General features: G+C 44.6%; 1 protein-coding gene and 1 long non-coding RNA gene across 3 annotated transcripts in view; one reads left to right on the forward strand and one right to left on the reverse strand.

Moving 5' to 3' along the window:
- LOC115406502 (uncharacterized) overlaps nucleotides 1–7,637 on the reverse strand; it is a 23,609-nt gene extending 15,972 nt beyond the window's left edge. Inside the window, exons 1-2 of the long non-coding RNA XR_003933543.1 lie at nucleotides 7,579–7,637; nucleotides 3,155–3,159 (exon numbers count right to left, since the gene is read on the reverse strand). This is a non-coding gene — a long non-coding RNA (uncharacterized LOC115406502). The remainder of the gene's footprint in view (nucleotides 1–3,154; nucleotides 3,160–7,578) is intronic.
- Nucleotides 5,106–18,249, forward strand: gng2 (guanine nucleotide binding protein (G protein), gamma 2). Of its 2 annotated transcripts, XM_030116581.1 has the most exons (4): nucleotides 5,107–5,324; nucleotides 13,385–13,455; nucleotides 17,201–17,322; nucleotides 17,421–18,249. In XM_030116581.1, exons 3-4 carry the CDS (start codon nucleotides 17,236–17,238, stop codon nucleotides 17,547–17,549), a joined length of 216 nt encoding a protein of 71 aa, XP_029972441.1. In that variant the 5' UTR covers nucleotides 5,107–5,324; nucleotides 13,385–13,455; nucleotides 17,201–17,235; the 3' UTR covers nucleotides 17,550–18,249. The 2 variants fall into 2 exon arrangements, with proteins under 2 accessions (XP_029972442.1, XP_029972441.1); XM_030116582.1 differs by lacking the exon at nucleotides 13,385–13,455 and having other exon boundaries at nucleotides 5,106–5,324.
- The last annotated feature ends 2,062 nt before the right edge of the window (nucleotides 18,250–20,311 follow it).

Genomic DNA, 20,311 nt, shown 5'->3' on the forward strand with positions numbered 1-20,311 from the left:
TGACTGGAAGTAATCAGTGTGGTCGAGTTCCTCGTGTGAGTCCTCACTGCCCCCTGCTGTTCATTCACTCGTCCTGCAGGGTTCACCTCGGCCTGAAGGGGGCGGTGTTGTCTGTCAAATGAGCTCCTGTCAGGGCGCCTGCAACAAATCAGCTCGAAGACACGTGGACAACATGAAGGGGGAAAAAAAAGACTGTACATGTAAGTTTCCTGCTTAAAGTTGAAAGAAATGAAAGTGAGAGCTTTGGGATAATTTTGAGAGAGGTGTGTTTTGCTTTTAAAATGTAGACATGCAACCTTAACGCTAATGACATGATTCCCAGGAGTCCTTCAGCCGGCCTCGGTTCCTCCCTCTCCTTCATAAATCTAGTGGATCCAGCAGAATTGATCACAGTGTGAGGAGATGGATGCGTTTCCCCTTGGAGCTCAGGCTGAGGTGATTATTTGTGCTCTTACTCCCTCAAATTCTAAATATTTCCATAGGTCTGATGTGACACTGATGAAAAACTGCTCCCTCTGGCCCAAAGCTGCATAAAGTGTTAGAAGATAAATAGAGGCAGCAAACAGTTGAAACCAGGGCGAGTCCCTGAAATAAAACTGCCTGAGGATCGATACACGCTTTGTCTTTATTTACATGAATAACACTGTGCTTATGTTGACTTTTCCACCAGTTTTTGCAGTAAACTAATGTTTATTCTTTCATGATGTCAAGATGGAGAAAATCCCAAGTGAACAAAAAGTGGGAAACAGAACTGGAAGACACAACCAGAACCGGGATTCAAGAGGGTTGGGCATGTGATGAGACTAAACTAAACCTGAAAACAGGGACATAGCAAAAAGAATAAGCAGCAATGTAACAAAATTAAAGGTATTATATTAACTGATTGGCAGAGAAGAACACATAGAAGCCAAGAACAACTGAAAAATATGGTAATTCTTTTAATTATCAGTTATGAATGTGAATCTATAGCTGCAAAAAATGATTAATCACTGGATTTCTGTGAACAATTCCCCATATACTTTAATGTTGTTTTCCTAAAGCATCAGGCTGAGCGCCACAGACTGGGTGTGTTGGTGCATGTTGAGAACCTGATGACTGCACTGGACAGACTGATGAGTCTCCAGATGAACAGCTGAAAGTACTGTGAAGGCTACAATGAGATGAAATGTTCAAGAAACAGGCTTTAAAAAAACAGGAGTCACTACAAAAAGATTAATGGACAGTTTAATAGAAAACATGGATGCTCCTCCATCCTCTCTCTCTCTCTCTCTCTCTCTCTCTCTCTCTCTCTCTCTCTCTCTCTCTCTCTCTCTCTCTCTCTCTCTCTCGCTGTCTCTCCCCCTCCAGCTCCACAGCTGTACAGGAAATCAGTCATCCACCATCCACTGCTGTCGCCATGGCAACACAGAGGGGGGAAATCCATTCTTCGTCGTCTCTGTCACCTCCTCCTCCTCCTCCTCCTCCTCCTTTTCCTCCTCCTCCTCCTCCTCCTCCTCCTCCTCTCGATTCTTTTGTCCCTTTGAATGAGGTGCAGCTCAGTTTGGACCATTTTTCTTTCGGCCTATCTTTGTTATTTTTATTTTTATAATTTTTTCCCGCTCAGTGTCGCTGCACGCGCTGCGATGCCCGCGCACACATCTCCACTCCCCCATCCGCGAGCTTATGTGAGATCATTGCAGCTGATTATTTGAGAGCATTAGGTGACAGAGAGTCTCCGGCGGCGGCGCTGACCTCTCCATAAATCCCGCGGGGCGGTCGAGGGGGGGGGGGGACGGGCCACAGGACAGGCGGGGCGGCTCGGCTCGGCTCGGCTCGGGCCTCCCGGCAGCTGCCCGGAGGAGGCAGATGGTCGCAAATCAGAGATGAAATCCAGGCCCGTCCTCCGCCTCCTGCCCGCGTGAGCGTAGCCCCACCCCTCGTGCCTGCTCGTGAGCACAGGGGCGTTCAGACGGCAGTCACCTGAAATGACACCTCCATGAATGTGTGTCAGAGAAACTCTCAGGACTTGAGATGACTGATCTGTCTGAGTTCAACATGTTTCTGTAAATAAATGACTTCTCAGATCTGAATTTAGATGAAAATGTCACCTAAATGTTGAGTTTAGAAGTCGCCACATCAGCCTCTCTGAGCGGGATTAGCAGCACTTATTAAAGCAGCCTATTAACCCAAACAGCTGCACGGACACCAAAAGGTTCAGAGATGATCCCCAGAGCCGATAATAAAGCATAGTAATCAGATTACAAATAAACAAAATCTCGGGATTTATCTGTTTTCCAGTGACGGAGGAGAGGGCCGCGACTCCTCGCCGTCTCTGCCCGCTGCTTAGAGAAATGAAGTCCGAGCAGCAGGTCAGAGATTAGATCTGTCACGGGGTCAAAAGCAAGGTCGGCTAATGAGTGAATGAGCGCATGTGGTCAAATGGATTAACAGTTACTCTGAGGAAGTGGCCGATAAATGGCTGATATAGTGAGCTAAAAATAGGCCTGTAGATAAGACACCAAATCACTTTGCTAAAAGGTATGGATAAATAACTACATTACTGCGATAAGGTGAATTTGTTTAACGTAGCAGAAGAAAATAATGGTTAAAATAGGATGGAGGAGAAAAAAAAGAGAAAAAAGCAGGAATATAGTAAAGGATTTAGGTGTGTAGTTCGAGTTTCCCCCTGGATCTGCCACTTTAACCATTTCATGTTGAAAATACAGGAAACCCAGAAGGTGAGAGTTTGCAGCTCACTTCGATTTTAGATTAATTCCAGAGTAAAGGCTGTGAAGTTTGGTACTGGAAGAAGGGCTATCCCGCATTACCGTAGTATCCTGTTAACAGAGGCTTTCACAGGAACCATGACTCATCGATTCTCCATCTTCACCTCCTCCTCCTCCTCCTCCGTCCTCTCTCCTTTTCTCACTGGATGTGTGCTACTACTGTAGGTTTCACAGAAAATAACATCTGCATGAATGGACCGAGGAAAATGTGACTCACAGAAAAAGTGATGTTCAGACAGTAGGAGGAAGATGAATAATTCTCGCTCTTACCGGCAGGTGAGCAGCGCACACGCACGAAAACACATGTTCGGCGTGATGCTGTTAATGTAAACACGGAGGTCAGCAATCAGAAATTATTTTGACGAATTCTAAGCTCGTTCAGTATCTACTGAATCTCCACCGTTGTGCACATGTGGAATACCCGGCGTTTCAGAGAAGTTTTCCTATTCACATTTATAAAAAGTGCCATTTTCACAGCTGCTGTTTGAACGAAGAAACTCGGTGTGGAACTTTCCTGAGGCCTCGTACCGTTTTCTTCTTCTTCCCCCTCCTTCCCTTCAGCATCACGAAACGGAAAACCTGCATCACGAAGCGGTTGGCATGGAGGAAATGGAAAGAGCTGCTCTGACAGCGGGAGATAAAGGAGACTCAGTGAGATGAAGGCAATTGATCAACTTTGGAAAACCTTAAATGAAGGAACAACACAGACAAAGAGCGTTTCAACAAAGGCAGGTCATATTTAAACATTAATTTAAATAGAGTTCAAGCATATGTATCCCGAGAAGTGATATGTGTAACAACACTACAGATTTTAGCAGCTTTTGGCTCCACAAAATGGTCCTTTTTCTTTAATTATTTGCAATAAATGCCCTGTCAGTATTTACAGACACTTTCTACACACTCAGTGTGTCATTTCTCTGTTCTGTAAGGAAAGAAAAGAAAACGTCACGTGAAAAAAAGGCAAATCCCTCCCAAAAGAGAGAGAGAAACTTTCACTGAGTGAGTCTGGAGCAGATACCAGCTGTGTGCTGTGCCTCCTGGTGATGTACATGCTGTACAGGCTGTTCATCCATCACAGGGCAAAGCAAGACACACACACACTCACACGCACACGCACACACACACACACACACACACACACACACACACACACACACACACACACACACACACACACACACACACACACACACACCGATGGCCAATTTGGGAAACTGTAGTCCCAGCAGGAATCCTGAGACACAGAGAGAACATGCAGACTCCACAGTGAAAGACCCTCCAGCTGTACTTGATGTTCTTCCTGTGAGGCTTTAATTCAAACCGCTTCGCTGTCGGGTTGACTGCGACCTCTAGTGGTCAGACTCAGTATGACTGGAACAATGAAGAGAATCAGACGAGATGCGATAAAATATTCATCGTAATGCAGCCATGAAGTTAACTTGAACAGTTTTGAAGCTAATAATTTATTTTAACCTAAAGAACAATAGTTTCAAATCCAAGTTTGTAGATTTCATTCTTAATAAGAACCCAACTTCAACCGCTTCAGAATTGTAACTTTCTGTTTCGTGTTGTTCAGATGTGTTTGAAGGTCTGTGGTGGTTCGCGGTGCTGATGGAAAACATTTTTTTGATTAAAAATTGCGGAATGAGAAGAAGTTATTCTGAAAAACAAGCCCTCTGTGTGCTTCTCAGGAACCATCCTCGGCAAAATGTTCAGGTTTGAGCTGCAGCAGTAACAAACAGGTGCATAAACACACTCAAAGAGCCTCGTTCCTGAAGATATCAGGCTTCTTGTTTACGTTGCAGATGAGATCTCCCTGATGTCTCTCTGACTGTATCCTGTGCACAAAAAGCTGTTTGTTGCATGACTCCTGGAGTCGATACTGTAATATTGAAGTAAAGGTTAGAAGCTTTCAGTGAGTGTTTAATACAAGATACTGCTGAAGTTCTTTTATTCTTCACGAGTGATTTAAAAAAAAAAAGCAGAGAAGTGAGTGAAGATGGAGCTGCAGACACGTTCGCATGGGCGTGGATGAATGTTTGTCTGTCGTCTGTCCTGGTATGCGTTTGTTTACAGGATCTGTTTGGAGGAATGGTTGAGGCTTTTCCTGTGGACCTCTGGGAGATGGAGGGAGTGTGTCCTAATAGCAGAAAAGAAAAGACACAAAGGGGCAGGGAGGAGGAGGAGGAGGAGGAGGAGGAGGAGGAGGAGGAGGAGGAGGAAGAGGAGGGTAGTTTCTTGCAGCCCCGGCGTTGGGCTGGAGGGTGGAGACTGAGAGACGAGCAGGGAGGAGGGAGGCAGGGAGGATCTCAGCTGGAGGAAAGAGAGAGAGAGAGAGAGAGAGAGAGAGAGGGCATACAGAAAGAGAGGAGTGTGTATTGTGCGCGTGGATGTAATCGGCTGCCTCACTGACTGACTGACTGTGTGTGTGTGTGCATGTGTGTGTCTGTGTGTGTATGTGACAGAGCGAGATCAGGAGAGGGCAGGACGCGTGGAGACCGCTCTGCGGGACTGGATGTGTTTGGCGTCACAGACAGGAAACACGCCAGCGCAACAAAGGTACGGACTCTCATCTCGTTTCGCCCCCTTTGTTAATCCGCTCGTCCGTTCGGGTTCCGCGCTGTTCCCCTCAACGTTCCGCTGGCATCTGGGTTAATCAGAACCAAAACAGGGTGTGTTCAAGAGGAGGAGGAGGAGGAGGAGGAGGAGGGGGGGGGGGGGGGGGGTTTCATATCCACGCTGTGGTTTTGTCAGTGCCGGAGAGGTGAGGCTGATGCTGCTGGCTGCTTTACATCATGGAATCCCCTCCTCCCTCTAAAATAACTGAAAAGCTCCTCACGCGGAGGTGAGCCGCCGCTTCATATCCCCCCCCCCCATCCTCTGCCTCCTTTCATGCATGTGTATGTGTGGTGGGGGGGGGACAGTAGAACGGCGTCCCTTCCTCCCCTCGTTTCTGCCTCCCACCTCCTCCTCCTTTCCTCAGGATTGAGCAGATCTTACGATGTGGAGCCGGAGGAATTAAGGGCATCTGTTTCAGGGGGATGAGAAAGAGGGTGATGTTAAAAAAAAAAAAAAGAAAAAAAAAGAGGGGAGGAGGGGGTGCTTGCAGCTCGTACAGAAGAGGATGCAAAAGACAGAGAGGCCAGAGCGGAATCCCACAAGCTTCCCGTGAGGTTTTTCCAGTTCCATCCTCAAACCTCCTGCCGTCCAAACCGAGAGGAGAGAGCAGGGCGACCACACACGAGCTCCGGGTAGTAGTGGAACCAGGCAGATGGCCGGGAGAGGAGGAGGAGGAGGAGGAGGAGGAGGAGGAGGAGGAGAAGGAGGATGAGGATGGGGATGGGGAGGAGGGGGGTTGGTGTTTTTATGTTGCTCACAGACAGATACGGCGTGCATTCACAAGAAAACCCAGAAAACGCACACAGATGTGCAGAGGTTTTTTTTTCTCTCCCCCTCTACTCTCAGCTCGACACACAAAGGCATCGTCACGTGCAGCTGGCATTAAATCATCCAATCATGATGTGTGTGTGTGTGTGTGTGTGTGTGTGTGCGTGTGTAGTTGTGTTACATATTCAGGGCCGTTACAAACGCACACTGCCAGCCGGAATTACGCAAGAGCTCATGACCGGGAGGGTCGTACTGTATGGAGGAGGGAGCGACCGGAGGCCGCCGATCGGTTCGGGGTTTTCAGGCTCCAGGAAACATGAAAAGCTCTGACAGCATTTCAGAATCCAGCGGACAGGGCAGAGCGGTACGGATAAGAAGAAGACGAAAGACGGGAAAGAATAAGGCCATCCACGCCTTTCTGACCCATACGCTGCATGTCAATTTCAAATTCCAAATTCTAACCATCCTGATCTGCTCAGAGATGGAGGTAACGCGAGGTGGGACGGACGCCGTCTCTGACCTTTGTACTCGCCGCACTTGTTTGCTTCTAATGGTGTTGATTTTGTTTTTTTCACGCTCATTCGACCACGCCGCGGTCCGTTAGGATGAAAGCATCCAGAGATGGTCGAGCTGTTGTTAAAGGCAGCTGAAAGCAAAGCTTTGTATCCTTGAAGGAGTCGAGTCGAGGAAAAGCTGCAGAGTCAAGAGATTTTGATCAAGTGATCCATTTTCAGACTTCAAGTCCAAACTAAATTCCAGCTCACCTCTCTTTAGTCTTCGTCAGTTGAAACTTTAGATTTGAGAAATCGTCTTTGTTTTCGTGACTCGGGTCTCCGTAGGTTTTTGTCATTTCAGAGATCTCGCCCATCAAACTCATCACAGATTCGTATCTTTTCCTTTATTTACAGTTTATGTCTGGAGCCTCCAGCGTGTTTTACATTTCTTGCTATAAACAAATCAGACCCTGAAGACTGAGCCAGGAGCCTTCACTTTTGAAACGAACCTAGATCTTATCCCTTAAGTTCCTTTAATTCTTCTATCCTGCATGTTTCTCAGAACTTTTAGCTCAATCGATATGTAGAGAATCAAAACACCACCGTGGCATTTCCAGCACAAATGTCCAATATTCATACAGTGTGATCTTGAAGAACTTGATGTCTCGGAAGAAGTGGCAGAATCGACGCTGTCAGCCGTTCATTCAGGTTTCGAGCCTTCGATCGAAGCCTCGAGGCAAATTACATTAGTAAATATGTTCAAGTTGAAGTTTTGACCGTGTGGCCGCCTCCCCTGGGGGCGTGTCAGAGTTAACACACCGAGCTCCAGTGTTTTAGTCTTACAAGTGACGAGGCGATTCGATGCGTTTAAATTGATTGGATTTGGACCGACGGCCTGTTGATGCACGCAGTGCAAACGGTCCACTCTCAACAAGCCCGGATGTTGGTAATATTGTTAACAGCCCGGGAGTCTGTCCGCCTTATTCACTGCGTGCTGATTGAATCCAGAAGAAAAAGTGTGTTTATGCCTCTCCTCTCAAGGAGAAAGCAAAAATAAAAAATCCTGCCAATCCCTCGCAGTTCAAGCATGAAGAGCTTAACGTGCTCCAAACTTTCAAAAAACCGCCGTCTCTGACAGATGGGGCAGAAAGTAACCTTTTAAACCTGGCAAACACATCTGCTGCTTCTAAATATGATGTACGGAGGGGAAAAGAAGCTCCTCAGGATGTTTAGCTCCTTTCAGAATTGGCGAAGGAATTTTAAACAGTCCTCTTCCTCGCTGCCAAAAACCCACTAGCGCTTTTTTGGCCGGTCACTGGTGTTAATTTTTTCCACCCTGGTCACACGAAAACACAGCTTTCTTTTCTTTTTTTTTTTTTTTTTTTTTTAAAAGGAAGCTGCGGCTCTGTGACGGCCAGTGTCACACATTGTTTCTACCCCGCTACACTGCTGTTACATAACACTCATATCAAAGGGCTTTAAATGCTTTAAATGTCCGAAGAAAAGGAAACCACTCGGCCACTGCATTAATCCAACAAAGAGGAGACGTGCGGGGCCGTGATCGTTTGATTTAATAAACATAATAGAGCACATTTGCGCCCCCCGGAGCAATAAGCCTCCTCCCTGCTGCCTCCTCCACTCCCAGGGGATGCATCATTTCCTGGGCCACTGCCTCCCCCCCCCCCCATTTCTGGGTCCCAGATTAACCCCCCAACACACACCGCAAACCTCCGAGATGGCAGGATGGGCAGGGCACGCTGGGGGGGTGGTGGGGGGTGGGGGTGTGGCACAGATGTCCGAGCTAATCGAATGATCGTGGGTGGTGGTGGTCTGACCGAGAGGCGGCGGCACGAGGAGGGAGTGTCGGAGCACGACGCACCGGAGGAAAGTGGAGCGTTTTCTGTCAGATGGCTGAGAGAAAGTTGTTCTGGTGTGATGAAAACAGATAACAGATAAATGTGATTCTTTACAGATGATCAGCTGTTTGGACCATATTGGTTCTTCCATTTTTTTTTCAAGTTCAGTACTTCCAAACTGTCTTCGCAGTCTTTGGCATTAAAAAGTAATATCTTCTGGTGATGATTAGAATTTTAAAAATATCCACATGCACTAAAACTTTTGCACTAAAACTTACTTTCCGATTTTTATTTGTTCATTTTGTCCAACATCAGAAAGACAACAGAGTTTGACTGCTTGAAACTGTAGTTTACAGTTTGCAGAAATGTCTTCTAATTTATATTTACATACAGTATGTGTATTTAGAAAAGCAGCATCACTGTGTCACACTGTAAACATAGATGTAGTTTTTGAGCTGTGGAATGAAAATCATAAATAGCCTTTCTATGGGAAGCAACATTAGTAAACACAGTGCAGCGAGGAGTCATCGGGGATTTGACATGAATTTCACGAGACAGAAGGAGAAAATCCGAGGTGAAAATATTCTGGTAATTACATGGCTGATGTCGAGACATGAATAATGATTCACCACATTGATTAAAAACATGTTTATTCTGATTTATGAGGTGTTCAATCATTGAAAATACTAAAGGAAAGTGACAAGATTTTTTTTCTATGTACTTCATGTTCATTCATTTTAAACTGTTTTGGGGAAATCACTATAAATTACTATATTTTTTAACTCTAATTTTTCTTTGAAACCAACAGTAGGTGATTTCTTGCTGATTATAGTCAAACTAGAAAATTATTTCAAGTCCCAACACCGATGTGGGAACAATACTTCTAAACAGGTGTCATACGAGAAGTTTCCCTCGAAGAAGTGATGAAGTTTTGGATTATTAAATATGATTTTTTTGCAGATTATCAGTAGACCTTTTCCTTAGCGCTGTCGTCTGAGTGCTCCCGGCTCAGAAATGGAACTTTGAAAAGTGTCAACGTTGCATGTTCAGGCCTCCCTGAACGCACCGCGAGTCCCGCTCACAGTCAGCCTGACATTCACAGAGATCGTGATGGAGAAGGACGCTCGGCTGTCACACTCCTCGACAAACAGTCGTGACCTGCCAGCTCAGCGCTCTCTGTGTGTGTGTGTGTGTGTGTGTGTGTCTTATCGGTTCGTCTTTATGTGCAGAGGGAGGTGTGTCCCTTCTCCTGTTCAAGGGCAGGGATCCGTGCTGCGTTACATTCAATAGTCAATACTGGCCGATTGTGTTCATTAATAACTCCGGAGGTCAGTTTTATGTTACCTCTCCTTGCCGCTTGCTGCTATAAAAGCCACTCTGGAAGAAGGTATTACCACTGCATCTCCTCTTTTATCTTCCTTGTAAACTTTATTCCCAGCCTCTCCTCTCTCTCTTCTTCTTTTTTTTTTTTTTTTTTTCCCAGGTTCTGTGCGTGCTCTCCTATCGGTTTACAGCTCTGTAAATCTTTCTTTAGCTGACTGTGCCCTTCGCTGCCTTCTGTTTCGCTGTCACGTCGCAGACTGCAGCCGTATTGTCTCGTGACACACTGAGGCTGCCCGTCTGTCGGTCTGACGGCGGCGCGGCTGAAGTTTTCTTGCCTGCGCTTTGCAGCTTTTGCGGCGCTGCTTCTAATGGCAGTGATGATGAACAGACTTCCAGTCGTGTTTCTGTGGCTTTTGGTGCTGAAAGCAAATGAGACACAAAGTGAAAAATAAAACCACAGGGTTTGATTATTATAGTGACTAAATTATCCCAGTTTAAAAGATTTGTTCACACATTTTATTAGATTGGTTGAGCTGATATGAAGTAGAAGTTTGGTTCAGAATGCCTCAGAAAGCAAAACTGGCTTCCATTCATTCATCTGCTTTTCTATTCAGTCCATATGGGCTCAACATGACAATTCAAAGAGCTCAAAAGGCAAAACTTCTTAAAAAAGAAGGAAAAAAAAAAAGAAACAATTTCTTTATAAATGGCAATGATTCAGCCGTTTATAAAGGTTACAACAACCGAACATGTTCTAACCTTTTTCAAACAGTATTTCAAAAGATCTTTATACTTAAACAAGTCGACTCAATACTTCATCCATCCTTTATCCATGTCTGCTTTCTGTTTCTTCAAAGCTTACGTTAACAACCAAATTCATCCCTGTTCCACATGTTCCCCCAGCCTGACGCCAGACGGTTCTGCACCATGTTGACTCTCTCATCTTGTTTTTCTTCTCCATTCTATGCAATGGTCTAGATTTACCTCAGTGGCTGTTTTCACTGTGTTTTTCATGCTTTGCTCTAGTTTTTGACACTGAGTTCCTCTGCAGCTTTCCCCCGCGTGTGCACGCCGCATGCAGGACGTAAAGGCTTTGTGGATACTCAGCATTTTTGCACGAATTCCCGTATGCACAAAACTTGAGGGACTCTCAGAACTCCGTCTGCAGCCCCTCGCAGGTTAATTGCTGGCTCTCCGGGGTCCAGATGGTGAAGCTGGGGACACATTTTTAATTACCATGCTCTGATTTTCCACCCTGGGCTTTAAAGGGGACTGAATATTCCCTGCCTGGGGAAAAAAAAAAAAAAAAAAACACAGGATAATAAGGTGTGCACTACAGAAAGAGAAAAGGGGCAGCAGAGAGGAGAGTCGGTGTGTGTGGGAGTGCAGGAGAGATCGTCACTCTCGACAGGCCAGGAATTATTTTTTCCACACCAGGATGTTTCCTGCAGCGCTTAATCACCCTTTAAGTCGGCGACACCCAGAGTGGAGCACAGCGGCTATAATCACATCTGTAGAGCGCGTTGTCACAAACACAGACCCCCCCCCCCCCCCCCCCCCATCGACACCCAGAGGAAGGGGTTCAAAAAAAAAAACAAATGGCAGGGGAAGGATGGCGCGGGGGGCCGGATTGATCGGAGCAGGACAGAGCCCGCTGAGGCTGTTATCGTCCCATCGCCGAACACCTGTCTGCCTCAGGAGGAGGGACAGGAAGCAGAAGGCGCAAAGGCAGGAGAGAAATAGATCAGCGCACGTCCCATCATGCAGCTCAGGCTGCTCAGTGACGCCCGGAGAGGTGGAGGACAATAACTCCAAACACTCTTCTGTCTGTTAACACTGATCCTGCTGCTGCTTTGCAATGTAAATATGACACAAAGAGTTCACAAGGAAAGCAAATGAAGCAAATGAAGTTCCTTTTTTTTTGGAGCGTGTACTAACCTGAACCATTATCGAAGTTTTGAAGTTGCTTTGTTGCTTCTGCCAAGATTTGAGAGGTAGTGTATCAGGAAATACATTTAAATTGGCCGAAAATGATTGTTTTCCCCACTACCTTCAAAAGAAAACACTGTAGCTGTTTTGGTTGCACAGTTAGCCTTGAGGACGTGTAATTTGCATGTTCTTACTGAGCGTGTGTGTGTTTTCTCTGCAGTTATTCAAATGTCCTCCTACCGTCCACACACATGGATGGATGGATGGATGGATGGATCTTGAGAAGCATTTTACTGGAATAGAGTTACATAATATTTATATAAATAGTACCTATTATTGTAGATACAGTATGTACTGCTGTATAGAGCCAGAGAACACGACAAAACAGGGCTTCAAAAGAGGATCAATTCTCTTCCAATCTACATCTTACAACCTCTAAATCTCTTGAAAGCAATGCAGCACGCAGTTCAAGCAGTTTTTAAGGGCGTACTCACAGGATTTTTTTTGCAATTTGTGATACCAAATAAGTTAAGCAGGAGTAACAGTCTTATTTATCACACAACCTCTAAACCTTAACAAACAGACAGTAGTGCAGGACGGGTTCCTCCCAGATGTAAATGTGAGTCTGATGACGAGCGAGCCGGATGTGTCTGCGAGCGAGTAAATACTCTGAACAAATAAAAGTAGTCATAGTCACGTTATTTGACGTTGACATTGTGTGTCGGAACGTGATCTCAGTGAAGACCTGTTTCACCAGCTTGCGAAAGTTAGTGCTTACATTTAGGTATCATTTAAAACTCCAAGCAGCTCCAGAATTGCGAGGATACGTCGGCAAGCGGCGTGACGCCACTGCCGGCCGGGTTTGGTTTAACGGACGCCTCTCTGCAGACGCTGCTTTAACGTCGTGTGCAGCCGTGATTTACGGCAGCTGGAATCCCCTTCCTCTGCAGAACTGCTCATGCAGGGTAATTGGCCCATTTATCAGACGCAGCGGAGGACCGAGATGCGGCGTCACAGATGCATTAAAACGGGAATATGCAGGATCGGAAGAATCGCCGCCGACAGGAAGCAAACTTGAAGTCATAGTTTGGCATTTTGGAAAAAGATTGTTGCCTTTATCTACACGACACACTTATATTCCTAAAAATGGTTCATTTAAAGACACCAAGAAGAACAACTAACAGTATGTGAAGTTTCAAGTAGGATGAACTTTTTGCAGCTTTTTTCAGTGTTGTAACTGAAGGTTCATGCAGCAGAAAGCTTTAACCGCAGCGATAAACAACTTCAAGCACAGATAAAGCCAGAACAGGACTCCCTGAGTCACTTCCACTGGAGGCCGGTGATTTAAAGCAGAGCAAAGTCACATTGGGTTTCCCAGAATGTCACAGGTTTCCACTTTTCCTTGAAAGCCTTGAATGGCCGTGTTCCCTGGCCTGGCTTTCATCGGCGCGTCTTGTGGTGTTTCTCCCATCGGAGATCTGTGAAATTCTGACACGCCGTGATCAGAAGACGGAGGCTTGCACACAAGCGCCTCGGCTTAATTTATCAGGAATGCGCAGCTCCGGTTCTCCCTCCCTTCAACCCCTCTGTTTGTGTGTGTGTGTGTGTGTGTGTGTGTGCGTGTTTGCAGAGAGTGTGGCGGACGCAGGCTGCTGACTGAGCTGCAGGAGGACGCAGAGCGTGGAGGAGTAAGCAGACGAGGTGAGTCGAGGTGGGAGGGGTGTGGCGGAGGTGCAGGACGAGGGGTCAGGCCTCACTCCTGACAGCTCCCACAAAGTCGTGGACGGCGAAGGCCCGTGTCCATTATTTATCAGCGACTGTCGGGACGCCGCGGTTATCGGCGCGTCGGCGCCACACGCGACCTCTCAGGATGGCATTTTGAGCAGAAAGAGGAAGCTTTGATGATCCGGTTTGACCTCAAGACAAATGATTAAAAGGACGGTCCAGACTATAGTCTATTATTCATATCTAACCCCCCTTTTCTTATATCATTTAACGCCTCTGTGGCGTGGCTATCTGCGGCGTGTCGCCGCCGCCTCGGCCCTCCCTCTCAAGATAAGGAAATGTCAGGGTGGCATTTTGGCACTGTGTGACGATAATAAGCAGGAAAACGACTGTGTGGTCTCTGTGACAGCTCTGTCAAACTGTCAGACGCCTTCTCCTTTCTTGCCATGCCAGCCACATTCAGCTTTAAATTTAACTCTCAAGCGCTACAGCTTGAAACTAAATTCTTGCCAAAATTTCATTCCTGATGTCTTACCCGTTCATTGATTAGCTTTTGGTTCTTTGGTGAATATTTTCTTTCTTAGCTTTTATAAAGTTGGACGAGTGAGTGCTGCTTGTCCACTGTACAACCAACGATGGAGGAAAGGAACCTCCCTGGTTTGGTCGTTTTCTTCATGCCTTCATTTTTCATCTTCAGATCCTCCTTTCCAGCACTGCATAAACTGGGTTTATTAACAAAAACCTTTAATTTAAAAAAAAAAAAAAAGACCTATTTTCTCAAACATCCCAGAAACCTTAAAGAGTGACATCTATTCCTATCAATAGTCTGATGATATACTGGCCTGTTTTAATGCGTCCCCTGGGTGTTGAAATAATGTTATGGCCTTGATACAACCGGCGGCGGAGTCTCATTGTGCGTGCATTTTGTACTGGGTGTACTATTTTTGTTCTTGTGAGGGACACAAGCGATCCCCACACACACTCCAGATATATTAGTGTCTTTAAAACACACAATTTCAAACTCATGTTCAACAGATCTGCCTAAAAACGTTTTACTAACTTCACCCGTTATTTCATATTCGTACCGATGCTTTTGTAACAATCAAAACTGGATAAATAATTAGTGGCGCACACACACTATGACCCTACAAGGTGACGCTCCCCTCAGCAGGAGAGCAGCCCGGATCCCTCCGCCGCAGCGACTATAAAACATCTTGTTTATGTTCCACCGTTAATACTGTGCAGCCCGCTGCGGGCCGGGCGTGTAAATCCTCCTCGGACTGTCGTTTGGTTTGCGCTGATATCGTTCATAGACGTTCCAGCTCGGTTCAGAGGAAACGTCTCAGTCTCTGAAAGGCGGGGAGTTCACAAATACACTGAATCTCCGCTTAAATTGGGATTTGAAAGAGAACTTATGTGAATTTGCATGTGCTGCATTCACTCCCAATAATCTGCACTGTTACACACTTCAAAAAGCTGAAATCCACTTTTTTGTCAAGATGCCAAATTGCATTTATTTGTTTTCACTTTTTCAATTGCAAGATTTTATTTTTTAGTAACTTTAGCTGTGTGAATGCCGTTTAACTTTTTTCCAACATTTGAGCCATTTCAGCAGTTTTTTTTTTTCCTCCTTTTTCTCTGCATTTCCCGTCGTTGCAGCTGCTTTGGGAAAATGAGCTGACGAGGCTGTCCACATTGAATAAACTTCCCGAATTTCTGGATTTAATCATACTGAGCTTTCCAGGATTCGCCTTATCACCTGCAGCATGAGACGTGACGCATGGTTTAGCCGAATATCACAATTATTAACTTGAACTTCTATTAATTCTCATCAGTAATGTTTTCCTGTCATCACACACCTTTTCGAAGAGGCGACCACGACGTCAACAAACGCGACGCTGGTGTAAAACGAGCCGCGACCTGTGCTGAGGTCGCGCTTGTTGTTGTTGTTGCTGCGGCGTTTCGCCGCGGCCCCGATGAGCAGATGTGGCACCGCAGAGCATTAACATTCATGCTTTGCACCTCACTGAGATCAGTATTGACCCCACGCTGAGGGGCACCACGGCGCGTACAGACGGACGACGGAGGGGGAGGCGCAGGGACGATTGATCGCACGCCGAGGACGATGCTGTTTTCGAGCGCCTGATCTGTTCAATCGAAGAGGTTAGAGAAGACAGGGAGCATCCGAGGACTCCAAGGCTCTGAAACTGTGCAGAAACATCATAATTATAATGAATAAATGAGGGGAGCGTGCGTCGAGGATCCAGGCAAAATCCCATCAAGACCAAAGGGACTGACATAAAATGAAGTCTTTAAAAAGCACATAAAATAAAGACATGCTCCGCAGGCAGCTCTGTTGCTATAAAATATTTTTTTTAATTTGACTTCCAGGGTCATAATTTATATAATACTGGATTTTTTTGAAAGATATAAAGCATGACTGTACACGAAATACATTGTTTTGCAGCCAAAACAATAGATGGTTCAGCCTGATGTTGCGGTGTTGCGCCTGAGGCTGAGCAGCCTGCTGTCAGCGTGTTTAGTTTACTTCTTCCTTTACATTTTTCTCGGGTTCTCTGAGTATCCACAGCGTCCATCCTGGTGATGCTTCTCTCCTCTGGTCCTGTTCCACATGTGTGTTATTTCAGCTTGTAGTCAGTGACAGAACGTTGAACTCTTACTTGATCTGAATGTTTAGTTCAGAGTTTTAACCGTTTTGGTCTGATTTTTTTCAGTTTCTCTATTTTCTGTTAAACCAGGCTTCTTCTTTTTTTTAACCTGTTGCTTCTATAATTTGTGTTTGTCTTTTTTTTTCTCAGGTTTACGGCTGTTATTGGGTCTCTGAAGCTTCGGTTCATTAATTCCACTCTTCAGTTTTCTCATAACTTTAAAGGATTTTTACAATTTTGAAGCAAACATGATGAAATAAGAGTCTGTCCACTTTGTGACAGAATTCTGCTGATGAAGTTCAGCTTCAAGGAAACTATTTCATCCTCAAGACGGCGGCACATAATGCGGCTCTTTAGCACTGTTGAACATCGTGTGAACATACTGAGGAAATTAGTTTGATATTTAAAGCTAATAACATAAAAACATTTAAAAAAAAAAAAAAACCCAGAAAGAATTGACTGAAAGTGAAGGAATAATGAAGAAAGAGTCAGTTTCAGGATTTGAACCAAGGATTTACTTTCTTTGTCATTAAAAACTAAATTTTGCTTTTCAACAAGATGGATAATTCCTCACGTGAGGCAGGAAGAAGATAAATTAAAGTGTCAGAGCAAATCAAGAACCTTTACTTCTTAATCTGTAACAATTCTGATTGAGTTAATGGTTTTAAATATAGTGCTGGACAAAGATGCGCCCCTTTCCCTCTCCTCCCACCGTCTCTGCCTCCCACCCCGGCCGCCAGGCCTGCCTAGCAACTGACGCCATAAATAATACGCCTGTGCGTGCACGGTGTGCGTGCACGGTGCGTGCCTGGAGACTAATATACTGAATCACACTGGTTTCCATAGTTTTAAGGACAAAACTGCGATTTTAAGGCTACGGTTTCAGGAAACTTCAGGGTATTGATCTGTGGTGGCGACCGTCAGGGAAGTCATCTCATCAGTCAGTGCGAGCGAGCTGACGAGGGCTCCTGTCGGCCGCGCTCCCCTCCACATGCCTGTCACAGTACGTTAGCGGCGGAACTAACATGTCCGACTCTCCGGTGCCCACGCAGGCAGAAGAGCACACGAGACCTGAGTGACCGCGGCCATGGCGAGCAATAACACGGCCAGCATCGCACAAGCCCGGAAGCTGGTGGAGCAGCTGAAGATGGAGGCCAACATCGACAGGATAAAGGCGAGCTGATCAAATCGGGGATGAGCTGTTAACTTGATGTAAATTTTTTTTTTTTTTTTTAATTCTCTCTGTGCTTTTTGCCCCTCGCGCGGCCGCAGGTGTCCAAAGCAGCAGCGGACTTGATGTCGTACTGCGAAGCCCATGCCAAAGAGGACCCCCTGTTATCGCCAGTGCCCGCCTCGGAGAACCCGTTCAGGGAGAAGAAGTTCTTCTGTGCCATCCTGTAAACTCGACGCGGCCCTTCAGCAAGTCAGCTCGGTGTGGGACTTTGAACTCCGACGTTCAAAACATGTAGAAATCTTCTAGTAGGGAGGGCGCGGCGACTATTGCCCCCCTTTTCTTGAGCGGCACCTAAAGAGTGCAACAAATTAAAAAAAAAAAACCCAGAGTTGACGTGTAACTACTAAAGGGGGTTGTGATTGCAGTTTTTCCAGGGTGTGTGAAGAGGCTCTTAGATGACTTTAACAAATGAGGAGGAGGAGGAGGAGGAGGAGGGAGGAAGAGTGTGACGTTAATCACCCAGAGATGTGATGGAAAACCAGTCAGCCTACCGAGTCTTCAGGTTGTGATGTGTACAAACAAAAAAAAGATAGCTAAAATGAGAATAAACATATTTTGTGGTTGTTTTGGGACTTCCAGATGTTTCGTTAAATGGCTTGTGGGCGGGTTGAGCGACGTAGGACAGCAGACGGGGACGACGCCTACCACTACACACCACCTAATTATTGGAATCTCTTTTTTTTTAAGTTGTTTATTTTGTGTTCATTCCAACTTTACCTAGATATCTTTATATGACTGTATGTGCTTACTGAAGTCTCTCTCTTTCTCTCTTTTTTTTTACACCAACAGGTTAGTGACAGCTTTTTTAATGGGATGTTTGAAACATTCGACTCTGTGACTATATTTACACCTTTACCTTTCTGAAAATCAGTCTCTGTGTATCAAAATCTATCTGGCAAACCCTATACAAACCCTCTTTCTACTATTTGTATAAAATGACTAGCAAGTAAACTGTGCTGTGCTGTGAGGTCTCGATGTGTGTGTTGGTATTATTGCTCACTGCATGAAAAGGACTTTTATTTCTTCAGTGTGAAACGTGGACAGAACCGATCCACAGGTGATTTGAACTCAGAACTTCATCTGCCTTATCCCTTTATATCTGCTATCTGATATGCTGGCATGAAAAATAAATCAAATCTAATATTTAAGAATATATTAATGAAATCCAGAACTGGATATTCAGATAAAAAAAAAATTAAAAACCTTCAAATATATCATACTTTTTTACTTCTCCGACATTAAAATGCAAAATAAGATATACTTGTAAAGCTCATTATAACCCAAACTTTGAAAACTATGTGTGCGCTGAAATGATTTGAAAGGTTCATGGTGGTCCAATACAAGGCTGTCAGCATGTTTGTAGTTTTAAATGTTTTTTCTTTAATTGCAATTCATTCAAAATACAAAAAATACTATTGACTTTGCTTTCCTCTGCAGATCCAATTGCTCGCTGTGTCTCAATATGAATCTATTGAATGAAAAACACTGAATGTATTATAACCATGATCAGATAAGTACAGTTTACAGAATCATTTCTAATTCTGTAATAAATTCTAATACCTATGAACTGAGATAGAGATGAATTCAAACAGGTTCTGTATGCAGTTACACACAGTAGTAAAAGGAAAAGGGTGGATTTGTGAAGTAAAACTGATACCACAATTACCAAAATGAGATCTATGAAGTGTTTTAAATGCGTGTTTCTGCAGTGCATGTCAAGACAGTGACGTATGAAGAGAAATGAATACAGGAAATGTGAAAAGCTGGATTTGAACCACATTTCTCTATATGATGGCCTGCAGCCCCACTGCTCTCATACAGGAAAAGAACGGTGTCAGAGCTTTACACCATTTACACCAATCAGGATGGACAAATGTTGGTGCAGAAAAGAAAAGAATTGTGATATTTACCCCGTGATTAACAGCACCTGCTGAAACCGTAAGTCTTACTGTTCATTCCCTGAAACACGACATAGAAATAGTTCAGTAAAAAGAAGGGAATGATTAGTGGGTAATGAAAAAACATACAGAGACGCACATGAAAAAGTGTCAACAGCCAGTGAAATACGACCTGAAAGTGTCACTTATTCCATATGATGATACATATGCACATTTTTATTAGTAGGTGCAAATACGTCTGGAATGGGATTCGAACCTGCACCTCGGGGCATCTCGGTGTGAGTGAGTGAACTGTTACTTGTGGCCAATCAACATGTAGCTCCCAACATCACTGGTGCAAAGAGCCAATCACAGCTCCAGGTGTCCAATATTCCTAACATTTAGCCAATCAGGACTCAGAAATGTTAGAGCAGAGAGCAAAAGTTATTATTTTATTCATTCTTTTTTGTTTTGTTTTTGTTTTTTGACGAATGTATCACAATAAACCTTATCACCATCATATATTTCAACTTTACACAAGAATAAATGTAGCCCTTCACTGTTCTTTTTAATCCATGAATAAACTCGGAATATTTGGGTAAAATACTAGTTGAAACCGATGTCCCTAAAGAAACTCTGATTCAATCTGATGTTGAGGAATATTTAAAACTGATCCAAATAAGTCATAGTTCCGGTTTTGAAGGTGCAAAATGTTGAAGCAGAGAACAAGAGTTATTAGTTGAACTGGATTTAATAAACAATACGTGTTGACATTATGTAGAGTTTTCCCACCATCCATTAGTATTTAAAAAACAAATGAATTCATTCAAAAGAGAGCAGAACAACTTTGGAGTGAAATGGAGAGTAATGGTCAATAAAGAATCAAATATGAAAATTCATTAAAAAATGTAAGAACATTAAATTAGATATTTAAACTACGACTTCCTCCATGATGTTACGGTGTGGATATAAGCATATTCTTCATGTGGACATTAATGACAGATATATTAAAATATTTTATGCGGTCAGCTGGGCCTCGAAACTGCGGGGCA

Source organism: Salarias fasciatus, chromosome 19, assembly GCF_902148845.1.
Source record: "Salarias fasciatus chromosome 19, fSalaFa1.1, whole genome shotgun sequence".
Classification (NCBI taxonomy): Eukaryota; Metazoa; Chordata; class Actinopteri; order Blenniiformes; family Blenniidae; genus Salarias; species Salarias fasciatus.